Genomic DNA, 16,994 nt, shown 5'->3' with positions numbered 1-16,994 from the left:
TTACTCTCATTGGGGTTGTCAAGTATGCCTGTATAGCTCTTCTGGCAGATGATCATGGTGAAGGTATGGCATATCCATGCTTTGTTTCTGTGTGATTCCTTTTCCGAAGATCAGTGCTTTGAATTTGATGTTCTACTCTCGCTTGCCGAGTTTTAAGTGCTTATGCTTATTGTCACTTTCCTGAATGTGCTCATGCTTGCCTTGATAACAGTTGGAGTTGGAATCCTGCTTATATGATTCCTTTAGTTTGGTGGGTTTAATCGAATTCTAGTTTTCGTATGATATTACTCAACTTTCCGTTCAAGGGAGCTTAAAATTTTGCGTCTCTGTTAACTACTACTGCACATGAATATGCTTCATTTAGCCAAAAGCTGATGGGGTTGGCAGGCTGGGGAAGAAAACATATAAAAAGGGTAAATTATAACTTTGTCCCTAAATTACTTTAACTTTATAAAATGATCACTGATTAGTATTTTATCTAAAATTAAAGGGTTAAAATAAAAAATTAAATCATTTTACTAATGTTTCAGGTCATAAAATTATTTAAAATTAATTTTATAATGACCACATCTTAATTAAATTAAAATAAAAATGACCGCATATTAACTTTTTTAAATCGGGTAATCATACTTTTAAAATAAAAGAAACAAAAGTGATCAACTTTGTAGTTTACCCTATCACTATATATATATATATTATTCTTTGCTGCTGTTTCTTCGATTCCTAGTTCGCAGGCATACTCTCCTTCTATTTGGGCATCTCGCTTTCTTTCAAAGCTCACAGATTTCTCTCTCAAATCAGCCCCGCGAATCAGGTATTTCTGATCTTACTTTTCCCTATCCTTTTATTTCCATTTGATCTCTGTTTGATCCTTTTATATACGATTGATCTGACTATCAACCGCTAGATCCCGACTTTCACTTCAATTTGGTTTTTAAATTTGCTTCAAACTCTTCTTTTCTATCAAGGGTTTTCTGGGTTTTCCATATTTTATTGATTAAATGTTTGTTATCATTGATGTTATATTTATAATCTTTCTGAATCTTCGTCATAATTATTTTTATATATAAATGAATATTTCTTTGTGTTTTGGTGTTTAAAGTAATCTATTTATCAGTGATGGGTTTGTTTGATTACTTGTTTTAGCTTTGGGGATTTTGAATTGCTTCAGAATTGTTGGTATAGTATTTAATAGTTTAGCGTTTATGTGAAGAACTATCAAATTACTCATTTATGGTGAAAAAGTTTAGCTTAATGTTGGTTAAAGTAGCCTAGGAGTTTGACTATACTGTATTTTTGAAAGTGAGCTTTTGACAATTTTATGTACTTAATTCGTATATCTTGTTGGTTATTGTAGAAAGTATTTTTCTTTCATGTTTCATGTTGTGGTAAAAAATCAGGACAGTAATCCTCATAGTTATTGTAATTGTATAGTTGGCTGTCTGCATTTGACTTTTTATTGATTGATTTCATTGAAACTATGTGCAGATGGCCATGCAGGAAGGAAATCCTGCCGGTACTCCTAGCGCTCAAGTTGTTGGAAATGCTTTTGTCGAGCAGTATTACCATATTCTTCACCAAAAGCCAAATCTCGTGCATAGATTTTATCAAGACTCGAGTTGTTTAAGTCGGCCAGATATGTATGGCAACATGACAACAGTAACAACCATGTAGGTAAGCCTGCATTGTGAGTTGGGATAACTTCCAACAGGAATAGGCACAAGCATTGCCATCGATAATTCAAAATACATGCATATTTTCCGCTTAGGTGAATGATAAGCTCTTTGGGAATAATTACTGAGACTTTGTAATGATTGTTATTATGGATTCAGTTTTAAAAAGTATGGGAAACCTTGGGAGAAGCATTATTTATCTATTAAGTACATATGTTTAACTGAGTAATGGATATTTTCGGAAGTGTTTATTTGTGGAGGCTTGTATATTTGACTTGAATAGATTTTTCCCCCTTGTGACATAGCTTAAACATATTTTGGTTGGTGAGTGCTTTTATATTTGCTTTTGAGTAGGCAATCAATGAGAAGGTCCTATCGCTGAATTATGAGGAATATACAGAAGAGATTAAAACTGCAGATGCTCAAGACTCTTTTGAGAAAGGGGTCATTGTACTGGTAACTGGATACTTAACCGGAAAGGACAATGTGGGAAGGAAATTCATTCAAACCTTCTTTCTAGCTCCACAAGACAAAGGTTACTTTGTCTTAAATGATGTTTTCAGATATGTTGAGGACAAAGAGATACAAAACTCTGTTCCAGTTAATGGCATCAATGAACAGGCTTCAACATCTGCCATGGCACCAGAACTAGGTTTAACTCGACTCTCTCACTTTATGAATTATGTTCGTTCTTGCTTTACACACAAATCATGGGATTGCCTTTTTGTCCAGAGCCAACTCATGAGCATCATGTGGAGGAACCATTAACTTACCTGGAAGATGAAGATATTAATAATGGTGTTGAGGTTTTTGACCCATCAGACAAAGAGGAAGGATCAGTTGTTGAAGAAGAAAGTTTTTGAACCCCAAAACATTGCAACTCATAGTGAGAGTGTTGTGGCTGCTGATTCAGCTCCTGCGGTTTTAGAGGATGCTCCTAAGAAATCATATGCTTCAATTGTGAGTTTATGTCGTGGTTTTTTCTATTTCTGTCGTGATTTGAGTACCCTTTTATTTTTATACTGAATTTACTGAATTGCATATTAGGTCAAAGTAATGAAAAGTCATACAGCATCTACTTCAGTGTATGTTTCTATCAATAACGTGAGGGCGGCACCTAAAGAATCACGCTCAATTGTTTCTGCAAAACCTGCTCCAGCCATCGAGGCAGCATTGCCTAGCAATGATAATGCACCCGAAAGTAGCAATGAAAATGATGAAGGTAATTGCCAACTTCATTTATGCATCTTGGTCTTGGATAATAATAAAAACACATTTATCTTTTTCCATGAAATTAGATCCATACCTTTACTGTTTTCAATGAATAAAGATATCAATTATGTGTGGCAGATGCGATTCACATGGTTCTTATGTCATATGTATTTTTCTACTTGATGTGTCTTGGTACATATTCTGTTTTGTTTTAAATATAAACCTCATTTACTTCGTTCTTACCAAAGCTGAAGGACACTACATATATGTACGGAACTTGCCTTCCACTGCTACTCCTGCACAACTTGAGGTGGCATTAAAAAAATTTGGGCCCATTAAGCGCAATGGCATCCAAGTCAGAAGCAATAAGGTTGACTAAATTAATGATTTGGGCTTCTCCAGTTCCAGGTCTCCTTCCTAGTTGACATTTCAAGTTCAAGGTTGTGGTTCTTACTGTTTTTGTGTTTTTCTTTCCTCCTGCAGCAAGGATTCACGTTTGGGTTTGTTGAATTCGAGAATGCAAGTTCAGTGCAGAGTGCACTTGAGGTATGATCACTAACATATGTTCTTCCATTAAATCACTTACCTGATGTTCAGTGCAGAATGCACTTGAGGTATGATCACTAACATAAGTTCTTCCATTAAATCACTTACCTGATGACAGTTAATAACGATTCTTTACCAAACACATACAATGTGTCAGACAAGTTCTGTTAAGTTTTCCTCGAATAATTATCACTACTTTTAATGTTGAACGAAAATATAAATAATTTATTCATGAGGTTAAGCTTTCTTGATATTTACAATCATGTCAATGCCCCTCCCCTGACCTAAAACAAAGCATCATCTCAAAAAGATCACGTGAGCACTGAGCATGGGTTTTTGGCCACTCGAAATGCATCTGATTTGAACTTTTGTAGACCTTTCTTTGAGAAAACCCTACTGTATGCGAAGGTAATAAATCAGCTAGTCCGATAGAATAAATCCACCTTGATCTTGTGTCTTTTTATTCTTCTGCTACTTGGTATATAGAATAATAGAAATATATAGAATAATAGAAATGAATCGAGGACCTTTTAATGGTTTCTGTAATTTAGATCTTTTATTTTCTTTAACCTTAAATCTGTCACTTTTCAGTTTGCACCAATTTGCAGCCTTGCTGAATTATGTAGGAAAATCCAAAATCTTAAGCCAACTAATTTTTAACTATTTTATGGATGTTGCCAAAGTTTCACGTTAATGCACTTTCTGGCACTCCAACTCTAAGGAACTGACCTAAGTCAAAGGTTTAGATTACCATTCATCCCTCATTTCTGCATCTTTCTCAACTGCATCACTGTGTTTTCGTTGCAGAACTTAATTAGATAGTATTGAGGGACCTCGAATTTATGCGATAAGCTAAGAAGTGTTTATTTTCCATGTTAATCTCAGTTTACCTCCCTTCTGTGTTTCCATATGGTTATATCGTTGAATTTATTGATGTGCTCTTGCATTCCAGGCTTCACCAATTACCATTGGGGATCTCCAAGCTGCTGTGGAAGAAAAGAGGACTAATACTCGAGGTAATTCAAATTTTAGAATTTTGATGCTGAAATTTATCAAATTTTCCACATTTTTTTTCTTCACAAAATCAAACTTCTATTTCCCCCAATAATAGAAGCAAGTTTAGGAAAGGCATGGTCTCTGGAACATAGCTATTGCACAACGCGTTCAATTCAGCTTTGCATGATGTGATGGTGGATATTGGATGTCTATCTAGGATGACAACTTTGAGAACCTGCTCCTTTTTGTAGTTGCTAGCAGTGGGAGTGGTACCGGGACTGGAAGAGGAAGGTATGCTTCAGGTAAAGCTGGGTTTCGGAGTGAGAATTTCAGGGGCCGAGGGAACTTTAGCAGTGGCCGAGGCGGCTATGGCAGGAGTGAATTCAGAAACCAGGGAGAATTTTCAGGACGACCGAAGGGTTCGGGTGGATGGAACGGAGATAACTATCAGCGAGTTAGTCAGAATGGAATAAGTGACCGTCAAGGTGGTGCCGGGGTGAAACCATGATTCAGTTTCTTCCACATTAGCTGAGCAGATTATTGTTATTTTTTGACGGTATAAAACAAAGAAAATGAGGGCCATTAGGATTCGACTAATTGAGTTTTTCATTGGAGCAGTCTTTGGTCTAATTTTTGATATTGTCCTCTATGCCACTTTGACCACAAATCTTTTATTTTTTATACAGGATGTTGACTGATTTGAATGATTCGACTCACCATTGATTATTTTTTTTCTTACTAATTGTCAATGAGAGTGATTTCGATACGACGTCGCATGAGGAATGGTAAAAACGTTATGGATTTTGGTACGTTTGTTGCATATCTTGTGGTCATTTTGGAGCTCACAGAAAAATTATTATGATATTTATTTTTTATGAAGATTATTGATTTTTTATGTTGATCATCATTTTCAATGAAAAATGTCATTATTTCTTCTTATATTTAAATTTAATAATTTTATGTGTATTTTTGTGATTATTGTCTTTAATTTTCTTTCTATAGTGCATAGTAATTCTGATTATTTCTATTATTTTTATCAATGAAATTTTGTTATCATTATTAAAAAAAAAGGCTTAATAAAAAAATAAACATTCAAAATATGTCTCGAAAAACGTTTTAATGTTTAAAGAATTTTTTGTTAAAAATATGTATCAAATGTTTTTTCGTTATACTTTTAAGTGTACACTGTTTATTTTTTTACTTTTTTAATAATAAAAAATATTATTTTTAATTAAAAAAGAAAAATAATTTATTTACAAAAAACCCTATTTTTTTTTACTAAAATTATAAAAAAAACTCTAAAAACTAAAATCTCTCATTTCAACCCCATTACCAATCATTGTTGACTATCTCCGACTATCATTGTCATCGTCGAACGGTCACCCACCCATTGTTACCTACCTATTGATCAATCGTCGTCCTTACTCTAAATCCAAAATCCCCAAAATCCAATCCCTAATTCTCAATTTTAATTTCCTAACCCAAATGTCATCGGTCATCTTCGGCCATTGTTGTCGTCGTTGAACGTTTGGGTTTTGATCACAATAGCAGGGTGGTTCGAATGGTGGCAACGATGTGGCTTATGCATGACGAAATCGATCGGAATCAAGAAAAAATGCAACGGTGGCTTAAAAATGACAAACCTTTGAATGATTCTCTACGACAAACGGTGGCATGCTACGACGAAAGATCCACGGGCGTTTGATCAAGAGTCGACACCTGTGCTGATAGTGGTGGCAATGATGATCACCGTCGGCCGACCGAGGACCTATTGCAAGGGGCAAGGGGACGAGAAATGGGGAGAGGGAACACGCGAGGGGGCTACAATTTTTTATTTATCAAAATTATCAGAACGTGACACGTGTCACTTAACGAAGATATTTAACGGTGATTAACGTCTAGGCACCTAAAATTATAATATTCGAAACATTAGACACCTATTTTTAGTAAAAATTCTTTATGTACTAAAATATTTTTCGATGCATAGTTCGAGCACTTATTTTTGTATTAAGCCTTAAAAAATTACAATTCACCGCATTTTATTTATAATTTATCATTTTTAATAACAAGAAAATTAATTCAATCAACTAAGTATTAATTTAGTTGGTATTATTTATTATTATTATTATTATTATTATGTTTAAAAATTTAAAAGTTTAAATTATTTAAATATATTTTTTTATTTAAAAATTAAAATAGATTATAAATATTAACAAAAAGGAATCTAAAATTGAAATGCCTTTTAAAATAAATAAAGGAGAGTAGGTGAGATGACATAATCGGCGCGTGGATATAACAATAAAATAGTGACCGTCAAACCAGCTGGATAGCATGAGTACTAGACCTTTTTCTCCTTTGCATGCAATTTGACAAACATGTTTTCACACCTGTCTTCTGCCACGTGTACTCATATTTTCATTACACATGTGCTCTTTCGCTACATCGGAACTCTTCACATTCTAAATCCTCTTCTTTTCAAATTGAGGGTGAACTACACATTTGGTCACCATCTATTATTATGAATTTGTTTTGATCATCAACTGTTGTTTAAAATTATATCAAATATTACATTTCATTCTAAATATATTTCTTTTATTAGTATATAGTAATTATAAGTACTAGTATATGTTCTAAAGACTCTCAACAATGAATGTTCAAATATCTTGCAGTCGTTGGAGCTCGAATACAAAACCGTTAGAGATAGGAAATATTATTTTAATCATTAAAGTAGCTTGATTCGTGTCGATTGAAATAAACTTTTGTGTCCAAAGAATAAGTATAGTTTCCTTTATTTTTATTTTTTACAAAACCTTCAATAAATATAAATTCATACAATTACACATTTGTGCCGAAATACACTTTTAATATTAATAAATAAAGATTCTAAGATTAAATAAGAGACCAGTAAAATTTTATTCTATTATCATTTATTAAATAAATATTTATAAATATAGATTTAATATAAAATATTTTTTCTTTCGTAATCTTACTTGTATTTATTCAACAAAATAGAGAGAGAGAAAATACGTTTAAGAGTTTGACTTAAAATATTTATGTTTTTATTCATTTTAATATATTAATAATTAATATCATATAAATTGAGGTTAAATTGAGGTAAGATGTATGGACTATATAAAATATAAAATTTAGATCATTAGATCAATGAAAACAAACAATTAAAATTAGAGTAAACAACATGGGTGACCACTTAATTATTGCTTCCTTTCACTTTGACCACCGATGTTGCGATTTAATCAATCAGACCATCCAACTTTTTAAATACTTCAATTAAGTCATTAACTGTTAACTTTTAACAAAGGAGGTGACGTGGGAGTTAAAAACTTGGTAAAATTAAATATTTGATTCTCAATATTTATACATTATATAAATTTGGTCATAACTTTAAATTAATTTAATAAATTTAATCTCCCAATTAGATACTAACACGTGTCACCACATGATTGAGAGTTATTTTTAATTTAATTAATTTAATTTATTTTTGTAGAACTAATATTTTAATATAACAAATAAGGTCAAAATGTTTTTGGAATAAATTGAATTTATTCAAAGATTTCATCAAAATAATTTAAAGTCCAATCAAAACCTTAAAATGAGTATTTTGACCATAAATTTCGAAACATCTATAAGAGTTTCGAAACTTTCCAATACAGTTTCCCAAAAAAGTTTCGATACTTTTCAAGAGTTTTTAAACTATCTCAAGAGTTTTGAAACTTTACCTAAAGTTTCGATACTTTGTGTCCGACGATCAAATTTTTCCAATGACTCTTTCGAAGAGTTTCGAAACTTTCCCCAGAGTTTCAAAACTTTGGATGTAGAAAGTCTTCCAACGGCTCAAAACCTTCCTAAACGACTATAAATGGCTAGTAACTTATTCCAACATATAAAAACAAGTTGAGAACACTTGAAGAAAGTTACACAACACCTATCCAAGCAATCAAACACAAGAGAAAAACTTTTCATTGTTTATTTTCTTTCTCTTGTAAATAGTTGTATTTTTGTGAGCTTTAATTTGTAAATATCTTCCTTTTTAGAGGTTTTCTTGTTTACAATTCTTTTCATTTGTACAGGGATTTTGGTTCTAGCTAAACCTTTGAAAAGCTAGGGAGTTTGTAAAAGTTATCTCTTTATCCTTGAAAAAGAAAGAACAAATTAGTGGATTTGTTGGAAAATCCTAAGTGAGGAGCTTAGGCAGTGGATGTAGACTTCATTGAGGGAGTTGAACCACTATAAATCATTGTGAAAATTTTCTTATCTTTACACTCCTTACTCCCTAAACTTCAAAAAGCCAATTCACCCTTCTTGGCAATTTTTGGTTGATCGATCGAGCCTAACAATTGGTATCAAAGCTTAACACATTAGAAGGTCTAACAACCTTGAGATGATCCTTGAAGAAGCTCTATCCATTTTCGAAGCAACTGAGAAGATGGCTTCCACCTTCGACTAGTTCTACATGGAAAACTCTCAACCGATCGACAAGCCTCCATACTTCACTGGAGCCAACTACCATCATTAGAAGTAATTAATGAAGTTATTCATCCAATCCAATGATCGTGATGCATGAGAGATGATCGAGAACAGCTACTCTTCTCCAAACAAGAAGACGAAGGAGTGGAGTTCCCAAGAACGGAAGAAAGCTCAACAAAATGCTAAGGCCATGCACATGTTGTTTTATGCATTTGGTATCGATGTCTATGAATGATTTTCTTCTTGTTCAAATACCAAGGAGTTTTGGAATAAGCTCGAAGAGATCCATGGAAACAAGAAAGAAGAACCAAAAAAGGTGGTGTGCCTAATGGCTCTTGAAGAGCCCAAGGTATCTTCTAACTCTAATGAATTTGATTTATATTCTTTTGATAAATTACAAGATGCATATGATGAATTATGTTTGGAGTTTGAGACCATGAACTCCAAATACAAGAAAATGATTTCAAAATTTAAAGTTGAAAAAAATTTTCTTTTGAAAGAAAAAATGGACTTTGAAAATCAAAATGAAATTTTGAAAAAGGATTTAGAGCTTTCAAAAATGAAAATTGAAAATTTTGAAAAAGAAAGTTTTGATTTAAAAGTTAAGCTTGAATGCTTAACAAAATAAAAAGAAAGTCATTTTAAATAATTCATCTAGTTTCATAATGGAAAAATGCTCATATTGCCATTATCATGGTCATATGGAACATGCTTATCATTTAAAGAAAGGAAAACATTTTAAAATTAGACAAGTATGGTTCCTAAGGGAACAAGGGGCATTGAAACTAACGTTCAAGGATCCAAAACAATTTGGATACCAAAATCCACATACTTGTCGGTGTGTAGGAGCAATGATGATGAAAGTGAAGATTTTCAAATGCTCTAGACACACTTGAAAAGGAATGGGTAACCTCTAAGCTTAATGTTTTTGTTTTAATTAATTGGTTGCCAATTTGTTGTATGCATGCATGTGTTTTGAACTAAAATGATTATGTGTTGATTTTCTATCTTATGCATGTTAAAAAGTGTTGTGATGAACATTTTCTAAAGTTTTAATGATTTCTCATAAATGTTTGTTCATCATAATGAATTTTGGTCAAAATTGATTTTAATGCTTTGTTTTTACAAATTTTAATTTTTGACCTTAATTTAAATGTTTATGCATATGATTTTTTTTGGCAAATGATATCACTCTAACAATTGATATCAATTTTTGATAGCTTTATGTACATGCACTTAAATACAACAATCGGTATTGCATAATGTATATTAGACCTAGATATATTGAATTTCTTGTGCTATTAACTTGTTTGTTCATCTTTGTTGAAATTCAATGTCTTTTAAGTGTCAAACTTTTAAAGTCAGATTTTTGTTTGGAATACATTTGTTGAGGGGAAGCTTTTGATTTTTTAAATGATTTTAATGCTAAGATTCTCTACTTACTCTCCATTGTTATTTTTGGACCTAAAGTTTGAATTATTTTTGATATAACGAAAACGGGGAGAAGTATAGGTTTGAAAAATTCAATTTTAAGAATAAAAAAAGGGAGCTTTAATATTTTCTAAAATATTTATCTTTTTCATTAAAGTTTTGATAAGAGGGAGCTTTTGGCAAAAACTATTTTTCAAAGGTTTTGTTATATCAAAAAGGGGGAGATTGTAGAACTAATATTTTGATATAACAAATAAGGGCAAAATGTTTTTGGTCTAAATTGAATTTATTCAAAGTTTTCATCAAAATAATTCAAAGTCCAATCAAAACCTTAAAATGAGTATTTTTACTAGAAGTTTCGAAACTTCTACAAGGGTTTCGAAACTTTACAAGACATTTTCCCAAAAAGTTTCAATACTTTTCAAGAGTTTCGAAACTATCTCAATAGTTTCAAAACTTTACCTAAAGTTTCAATACTTTGTCCAACGGTCAAATTTTTCCAACAGCTCTTTCGAAGAGTCTCGAAACTTTCCCCAGAGTTTCGAAACTTTGTGTGCAAAAAGTCTTCCAACAACTTCAAACCTTCCCAAACGGCTAGTAACTCATTCCAACATATAAAAATAAGTTGAGGACACTTGAAGAAGGTTACACAACAACTATCCAAGCAATCAAACACAAGAGAAAAGCTTTTCATTCTTTATTTTCTTTCTCTTGTAAATAGTTATGTTTTTGTAAGCTTTAATTTGTAAACACCTTCATTTTTAGAGGTTTTCTTGTTTACAATTCTTTTCCTTTGTAAAGGGGTTTTGGTTCTAACCACGCCTTTGAAAAGTTAGAGAGTTTGTAATGTTATCTCGTTATCCTTGAAAAAGGAAGAACAAATTAGTGGATTTGTTGGAAAATCCTAAGTGATGAGCATAGTTAGTAATGTAGACTTCATTGAGAGAGTTGAACCACTATAAATCATTGTGAAAATTTTCCTATCTTTATACTCCTTACTCCCTAAACTTCAAAAAGCATATTTACCCATTCTTGGCACATTTTAGATTGATAATCGAGCTTCATCGAACCCAACAATTTTTTTATTACACTCAGATTGTGACACGTCTCACATATCTGATTGAGTATAAAATAAAATAACAGAAAGAAGAGCATGCTGCTAAATATTTGAACCCAAGTTGAAGGGAACAATGCTCATGCATGCAACCACTAAACCAACATTCTTAATTTGTATGTATTTAAACCATTGTTTATATAACATATTCTAACTCAAGGAAAGTGCAAGTTGATTAGACACCAAGCCAAACCAAATAATTAACTCAAGTTTATACATTATATATAAAATCACAAAAATGTATATTCTTATAATAAAAATGAGATTACATTTTTATATATTTTAAACTAGATTTTTTAACTTTTTACATTTAGTTTTATTATAAAATAAAATAACAGAAAGAAGAGCATGCTGCTAAATATTTGAACCCAAGTTGAAGGGAACAATGCTCATGCATGAAACCACTAAACCAACATTCTTAATTTGTATGTATTTAAACCATTGTTTATATAACATATTCTAACTCAAGGAAAGTGCAAGTTGATTAGACACCAAGCCAAACCAAATAATTAACTCAAGTTATACATTTATATAAAATCAAAAATGTATATTCTTAATAAAATGAGATTACATTTTTATATATTTTAAACTAGATTTTTTAACTTTTTACATTTAGTTTTATGATTATATATATATATATAAAATTGTTAAATTATTAGTTAACTTACGAATTTAAATATTTTAATAAAAATTATTAAGGTAAACTAAACTTATGACAACTATTTTTAATATCTTTAAATAAAATATTTTTAATAAAAAATTAAATGAAATCTTTTTAACTTAATTAACTGTTTAATTTGAGTATTTTATTTTTAATAAAAATTTAAAATTATTAATTAAATTAAAAATATTTAATTTAACAATTATATATATTAAATTATAAAAGTACAAAATAAATCTAGTTTAAAATTTTAATCTCATCTTAAAGAGCAGGATTTCTGGCATTTTGAAGCTGGAACTAATGTTAGCTGGGCTTCTGCAGAATTTTAAAACTGAGGTCTACTGCTTTTCCTCTTATTGCTTCTGGTTCCCTGCGGACTAAGGAAATATGGGAAAACATTCGGTTGCAGGGGCAGAAAGTTCATTGGCATCGACTCATATGGTATCCTATGCATATTCCAAAGCATAGCTTAATTGCTTGGATGGCCATTTTGAATAGGTTACCTACCAGAGATCATTTACAAAGAATGGGAATTTGTACAGATGAACTCTGTGTTAACTGCAACATTCACCAAGAAACTAGAGATCATCTTTTTTCACATTGTTCCTTGGTTGTTGGTCTTTGGAAATCAGTCCTAAAGCTGAATGAGATGAATTATACTGCTTTAACATGAGAAGAAATGGTCTCTCGAGCTAGCTCAACTTGGAAAGGGAAATCCCTTATCACCACAATTTTGAAGATTTCATGGAATGCTTTCATCTACTCCTTGTGGCAGGAACGAAACCAGAGAATGTTTTAGGGTCATTTTCGAACCCTAGACATTAAACTCAAAGAAATCATTGATGCTGTTGGTATTCGCCTTAGGGGCAAATCTATTAACAGACTTGATAGTATTAACTTTTACCTTTGTAATGTTTGGGGTATAGTCTAACCAATCATTGATTTTGTAATTAGGTTGTTTTGTTTATTTTGTTGATTGGTTGTAGCAAACTTTACTATTTTGGGTAATAAAATTATGAATTATCCAAAAAAAAAAAATTTACTCACACTCTACCTTAATGTCCTAAGTTTGAGACCTTAAGTAGTATTTTACATCCCTTTTTCCCCTTCCATTAGTTAGATTATATTATATAAAATATGTTTTAAGCTTACAAGTAAAGATGTTTTGCTTAGTGCTTTCATGCATTCTATTTATTCTTTTGAACATGGTTCAAATCCCGCTGTTGCACATTTTCCTTTACGTGTCATTACCTACTTTGAAAGATTAAATTTATTAAATCTAAAAGTAAATTATAGTATGATTCAAAATTTTCTCTGGAAGAATCTTAAACCTAGGGGTTAACTAAACTTTTATAATATGGTACAGATTAATAGTATATAATATAAATATTGATATCAAAATTTATTTTTTATTTTTGTATTTCCACATTATGTTTTTATTCCATTTCCAAAATGGATCGATCTAAACTAATACTGGCATTACCCTTTCTCAACAGCCTAAGCACACCCAATATCTAACAAAATACATCGATTCCACTCCTCAAAATACACAACTCAACTAACGATTATAAAACCCTTACCCTCACTACAGAACAAACTTACACTAACTCTCCCTATCTACCACCATGCTTAGAAAAACAAATGGCGTCGCAAACCATTAGTTGCGAAGTGATCTGCCAATGCATTGATTTGTCGACATACAAGGTTGAACTGCACTTTCGCTATTCCACGGGTAAGCTTTTTAAATCCACTAGCTAAGATCATCACCGCCGAGGTCGAAGTAACTCTTCTTTAGTCCAGTACAACACCACTAGTATAGAAACCGGTTCCACGAATTAGCATGATATCTTCTATCCAGTTTGCCTCAATGAAGCCACTCATTAGAACCCTCCAGCTTTAGCAGTCCTGAATAAAAAACCTCATGGGCCATCGAGATGTTTTAAACAACCCTGAAAAGACTTCCTTGCAAGCGTGGACTAACAAGAAATTCCAACACCAATGGATAAATATCTTTATAAGCATGACCATTTAGAAGCATAGAAAACCACCCTCTTAGACTAAATGAAATAATTCAAAACCCATGTGCATACATCAATTCTAACAAACCATTTAACAAGAAAAGAAAAATTTATTGTTGTGTTAGTAACGTACCATAGTATTGACTTAAAATATTTATGTTTTTATACCTTTTAATATATTAATAATCAATATATAAAATTAAATATATATATATATACATACATATTTCTCATTATTGAATGAACCAAAATAAATTATTAAAATAAAACATAAAAATAAGAGATTTTTATAAGTAAAATAGGAATGAAGATCCGAGGTGTGTATGTATGAGAAAAGTGGAAAGTGGAAACATATATATTTTTGGTGTAAAATTGGTGGTCGGATGAGCTTGTGTTAAGAGTGAGCGAGAGTAACCGTAGGTTTCCATCTTTTTCCCCCTCCATGTTCTTCCTCCCCACTGATTACCACGTGTGGTTCATTCTCATCTGTGCTGTGTCATCTATGCTATCACTATCTCATCAAATTTGTTTCCCATCTGGGTATCTTTCTTTTAACCCAAACCCAACAACTCTCTCTCCCCACACTTTCACTTTCTGTGTTTTTCATCCATCGTGTAAGCGTTCTTTTTTCTCTCTTCTTTGTAATTTCAGTTCGTTTTGACGATCATGTGTTTTTGTTTCTTCCTTCTTAAATCTTATCAGTGTTTTATTTTTGATGTGTTTGATTCTTTCTACTGATTTGTTTATGAATCTGTGGTTTTTTCTTTTTTTAAAAGGAAGGGGAAGTTCTTTGACCTTGTTTAATGGCGGAAGCTAAAGTGATCATCGAAGACAAGGTCGAACAACAACCACCGATTCAATTTTTTCGGGGTTTTGCATTCGAAAACCATGTTTTGAACCAAACCCAAGATTCCTTTCCTGGACCCGACCTTAATCTTAGGCTGTCTCTGGGAGGGATTTACGGTACTGGGAACTACAGTACCGAACAAAAGCCTTTAACCAGGTCATCATCCATACCAGGAAAAATGGTGATCCTCAAGAGGAGTTCCATCGAACAGGTGGAAAACACCACGCCTAAGAGTTATCTTCCGATGCCGAGGTCTTGTTCGTTGCCTGTGGAAGTGGAGAGGAGTAGAAGGGTGGTGAACATTAAGGAGTTAAGGATGATGAAGCGAGCTGAGGCGAAGAGAAGAGCCGAGGAGAAGCATAGGAATGCCATGAAAGGGACTGATAAGGAAAGGTTCTTAACGGCGGCGCCTGCTGAAGCTGCTGCTACAAACCCTGCGCTTAATACAGCCATTGATAACATACACAAAGGTATGACCCTTTTTTTCTTTCCTCGAGGGAATCTCTTTCGAATTTAACGAGTTTGAGCCTTTTGATTTTTATTTAGCTTCTAGTAGTTTCAATTTTCACGTTCAACTCGAGTTCTTACAGCTTGTGCTTAATTTGACTCAGCATTGACAGGTTTAGATATTCATACTATAAAAAATAAGAAACAGTATTAGATAAATCCGATATTCGAATATATGTCGAACATACGTTAAATAGATCTTATATTCAAATATTTGTCGAACATACCTTAAATAAATTTGAGATTCGAATATTTGTCGGACACGCGTCAGATAGATCTAAGATTCGAATATATGTCGGACACGCATTAAATAGATTTAAGATTCGAATATATGTCGAACATACTTTAAAAGTAAATATTTAATGAAAAATGAAAATTTCGAATAACTTAGGTCTAAAGCATCCATAATTTATGCTCTTTCCTTTAATCACTTACTTTTTCATCATTTGGACATTGAAAATGAAAAATCCTAACATCATGGCTTAGATACACATATTCGAATGCATATGGTGTTTGAAAAAAATTCAATGCAGGACTAGGTGCACCATCATCTTCTAACCTAATGAAGTCCGAACTAGGGATCACTTCCGGAGCCGGAAACTTGGTGAAACTCGAGCTCAAGGAAACCGAATCCGAGAATGCGGCCAAGAAGGCTAAACTTTCCAGTAGGATGCTTCAAGACGATGGGATGGCTGTGATGAACGCAATGCCTACCGTGACCACCACCGGCCCCGACGGGAGGAAAATAGAAGGGTTTCTTTACAAATACACCAAAGAACAGGTGATCATAGTATGTGTTTGCCACGGGCATTTCCTTTCACCGGAAGAGTTCGTGAAGCACGCCGGTGGTATGGATGTCGCGAACCCGATGAAGCATATCAAGGTCTGCACAAACTCCTTTTTCTAGTTAAGATCAAAGTGCGATGAGCCGGAGAGAGTTCAAATCGTAAAACAACGACCGTTATTTAAATTCTTGATGATGGCTTTTGTCAAAACCTTTTTAGCATGGATATTAAAACTTTGCTTGTCTAAGAACTAAATTCAGTAACTTTCTTATTATGAAGGTCAAGGCTTGCAACATAAGTATCATAGCTTTGCTTTACAATCATAGGAATATTATTCAATAATTTATATGATTGTATGTATATAAATGGAGGAAAAGAGTACTCTAACTAAGTGCAAACACGACACTTCAAAAGTTCTCACAACAAGACAAAACACACGGTACTCAAGCCACATGAATGCTTAATATAAACAGCAAACCCGAGTTTGAAGAGCATATCACTAACCTAAGTAAGAACCACAGATCATCAGACTATCACCAAACTTAGGAGGAATAACAACCCTGATGATGAGCGGCTATAAAAAGAACAAACAATACAATTCTACTTAGGCTGATACATACGTCTAAGAAAAATTAAAAGCAAGACCGACCAACCTAACTAGTCGGCTAAAGAAGGCATCAAACCTGGAAAAGCAACACCTATTCATTCTTCTTCGGCCT

The 16,994-nt window shown here is 32.6% G+C and overlaps 1 protein-coding gene and 1 pseudogene across 1 annotated transcript; both read left to right on the top strand.

The window, feature by feature from the left end:
• The first annotated feature begins 713 nt into the window (after positions 1-713).
• LOC120122084 lies at positions 714-5,139 on the top strand (annotated as a pseudogene).
• Positions 5,140-14,939: 9,800 nt separating this feature from the next.
• Positions 14,940-16,397, top strand: LOC120122270 (ninja-family protein AFP3-like). The gene is made up of 2 exons (XM_039141440.1): positions 14,940-15,453; positions 16,024-16,397. The coding sequence occupies exons 1-2, from the start codon at positions 14,940-14,942 to the stop codon at positions 16,395-16,397; spliced, it is 888 nt and encodes a 295-aa protein (XP_038997371.1).
• Positions 16,398-16,994: the final 597 nt, after the last annotated feature.

Source organism: Hibiscus syriacus, unplaced genomic scaffold, assembly GCF_006381635.1.
Source record: "Hibiscus syriacus cultivar Baekdansim isolate YM2019G1 unplaced genomic scaffold, ASM638163v2 tig00110384_pilon, whole genome shotgun sequence".
NCBI classification, from domain to species: domain Eukaryota; kingdom Viridiplantae; phylum Streptophyta; class Magnoliopsida; order Malvales; family Malvaceae; genus Hibiscus; species Hibiscus syriacus.
The sequence above is the reverse complement of the archived record's forward strand: the minus strand, read 5'-3'. Positions and strand labels throughout refer to the sequence as shown.

Coding starts and splice junctions, on each gene's coding strand:
- LOC120122270 (XM_039141440.1), top strand. CDS start 14,940: ATGGCGGAAGCTAAAGTGATCATCGAAGACAAGGTCGAACAACAACCA. Junction 15,454..16,023: donor CATTGATAACATACACAAAG/GTATGACCCTTT, acceptor AATTCAATGCAG/GACTAGGTGCACCATCATCT.